Source organism: Carlito syrichta, unplaced genomic scaffold (assembly GCF_000164805.1).
Source record: "Carlito syrichta isolate Samal-C Ts95f unplaced genomic scaffold, Tarsius_syrichta-2.0.1 Scaffold295997, whole genome shotgun sequence".
In the NCBI taxonomy this organism is placed as follows: domain Eukaryota; kingdom Metazoa; phylum Chordata; class Mammalia; order Primates; family Tarsiidae; genus Carlito; species Carlito syrichta.
The window spans coordinates 20,507-23,408 of NW_007240093.1; the positions used below are offsets into that span (position 1 = coordinate 20,507).

The following is a 2,902-nucleotide window of genomic DNA, read 5'->3' on the forward strand; positions in this document are numbered from 1 at the left end:
CCCACCCCCTCCTTGCCACCCCCTGCCTTGAGGTCCCGCCTGGTGTCCGCCGTCGGAAGCACAGAAGCCCCACGACCGTCCGGACTGCAGGATCGGAAGGCCCGTGAGAGCCACCAGGGCATCTTCGGGTCTCGGGTGAAAAGCCTAAGCCCGGAAAGGATTCGTGCAGCCGAGGACACACAGCAAGTTAGTGGCTGCGCCAGAATCAGTACTCACCTCCTCAGACGGCCCCTCCCAGAGGCTACCCTGACTGCCCCGTGGGATGGGACCCCAGGACCTGCTTCTGAATCATTCACTTGCCGGGGGCCTCCGAACATTTTGACAGCACACAAATTTGAAAAGCCACTCCTGGCCGGGCTCGGTGGCTCAGCCTATAATCCCAACCCTGGCAGGTCGAGACCAGTGGATTGCCTGAGCCCATCGGTTGGAGACAAGCCCTGGCAACTTGGCGAGACCACATCTCTACAATAAATCAAAAAATTAGCCAGGTGTGATTTGCACCTGTCGTGCCAGCTACTTGGAAGGCTGAGGCGAGAGGATCCCCTGGTGGCCGTGAGCTTGCCACTGCACTTCATCCTAGGCAACAGAATGAGACCCCAACTCAAAAAAAAAATAAGTTGAAGCATCTGAGCAAAAAGGAAACCAAATAGAAATAATTATTCTTTTTTTGACTCAGTTTCACTCTGTCACCCAGACCGGAGTGCAGTGGCACGCTCACAGCCATCGCAGCCTCAACCTGCAGGGCTCAAGCGATCCTTCCGCCTCAGCCTTCTAGAGTGCTGGGATTACAGGTGTGAGCCACTGTGCCTGGCTCAAATAGAAGTTCTAATACTGTCCTCTTGTCCCTAGAGTTGAAGACCACCCTTCTAGATGGAGCCACGGCCACTCAGGCAAAGGCAGGCACGTGGGGTGGGGCTCCCCACTCCACTCCCAGAGAAAACAAAACCAAAGAACAAAAGCAGTCGATTGTAGAGTGCGTTTTACCATCTCCTCATTCCCAGGAAGTTACAGGCCGGAATGCTCCCAGCAGGCACGCACTGTGACCTTCTGTGGGTGAACCACACACGCAACAAGCTGAATTAATAATGATGGAACAGAACGAACATAATTCATAATTAAAAGGCCACAGTGGCAGCCCCTGGGAATTCACGGGCAGGTCTCTCCACCTGAGGAAACCCTGATCACTGGATCTGCTTTCCCCAAATGGCCAGAACTCTTGCTCCTGCAGCTGGGATGCGTGCTTTGCTCAGGGACCAAGAGGGGAAACAGCCGGTGTCCATGAACTACTGACTGGCCTTGGGTGTGAGCTGGCACCTGTAGTCCCAGCACTTTGGGAGGACGAGGCAGGAGACTCATGCAAGCCCAGGAGTTCAAGGCTGCAGTGAGCTCTGATCATACTGCTGCACTCCAGCCTGGGACAGAGCAGAACTCCGTTTCAGACAAACAACACTACTGAATGTATTGCCCCAATAAATTTTAATCATGAGCTAATTTTTGTTTCCAAATATGAAATTTCAGTAACACATAAAAGCTCACTTACAGACTTCCAGAAAGTGGTCAGTCTCACCTTACTTAAAAAGGTGAAATCTGAGGCCGGGCTAGGTGGCTCAGCCTATAATCCCACGCTTTGGGAGGCCGAGGCGAGTGGATGGCCTGAGCCCGCGGGTTCGAGACCCGCCTGGGCAACTTGGCGAGACCTCATCTCTACAACAAATCAAAACATTAGCCGGGCGTGGTAGCGCACGCCTGTAGTTTCAGCTACTCGGAAGGCTGAGGCGGAAGGATCGCCGGAGCCCAGCAGGTTGAGGCTGCGGTGGCCGGGAGCACTCCAGTCTGGGCAACAGAGTGAGACTCCAACTCAAAAAAAATTAAATTAAATTAAATTAAATTAAAAAAAGAAACTGTTGACCTTTAAAAAGTGGGGGGAGGCGGCGGGGGGCACCTCCCTGGGGGCTGGGAAACACAGGGCTAGATCTTTCTTGGGAACTGGAGGCTGCAGTTGGAGCAGGTTGTTCCAAAAGCCATAGGGTTTCCGCCTCCTGGGGTCAGCAGATGTGACCTTGGACAAGTCACTGACCCTTCTGAGCCTAATTTTTCCTCATCCGTAGAATGGGCCTGTCTCCAGATTGTAGCGAGGGCATGTGTGGTGCTCTGTGGACTGCAGAGCTGCACAGGACGTCATGCGTAGGACGTCACGTTCTCCCTGGCCCTGGCCCGGTGAGCTGGACACACACACACACTCCCCAAACTACCCAGCTCCAGGGCACCTACTGCAAGGACTCAGGCATTGTGCAGAGGTGCAGGGGGGCCACGCCCTCATCGGACAGCACGTTGGCCTTGGCGCCGAAGGTCAGCAGCAGCCGTGCACAGTCAGGCTGGGCCTGGGCGCATGCCCCGTGCAGGGCAGCCCTGCCCCCAACGCGGGCATCCAGCTCGGCTCCCTGCTGGACCAGGTGGTGGGCGCAGTCCGTGTAGCCCCAGGCCACCGCGATGGTGAGTGGTGCCGTCTGCTTTGTCTTGGGGGTCAGCACCCAGAACCCTGCAGGGAGCAGGCAGAGCTGAGGGTGGTGCGTGGGTTCGGGTCCTGGGACGGGGCAGGGATGGTGGGATGGTGCAATGGTGGGATGGTGGCTGCACCAACAGCGGACGCTGACGTTATCTCGGCCAGGCTTGCTGAGCACAAACACTGTGCCGGGTGGAAGGGGCTGACTCCAGCACACAGTTGGGCATATGAATCGGAACAGCCTTTTAGTTCAGCTCTTCAATCAGGGACAAAGCATACGAGGGAGGGACCCTAAATTTATTTATTTAAAAATTGTGAGCCGGGCTCGGTGGCTCAGCCTGTAATCCTGCGCCTTTGGGAAGCTGAGGTGAGTGGATTGCCTGAGCCTGCGGGTTCGAG

At 55.7% G+C, this 2,902-nt stretch overlaps 1 protein-coding gene across 1 annotated transcript in view; it reads right to left on the reverse strand.

The window, feature by feature from the left end:
- ASB16 (ankyrin repeat and SOCS box containing 16) overlaps window positions 1–2,902 on the reverse strand; it is a 5,300-nt gene that overhangs the window by 1,899 nt on the left and 499 nt on the right. The window contains exons 2-3 of the mRNA XM_021710633.1: window positions 2,272–2,539; window positions 6–84 (exon numbers count right to left, since the gene is read on the reverse strand). Coding sequence (XP_021566308.1) covers window positions 6–84; window positions 2,272–2,539 — 347 coding nt within the window. The remainder of the gene's footprint in view (window positions 1–5; window positions 85–2,271; window positions 2,540–2,902) is intronic.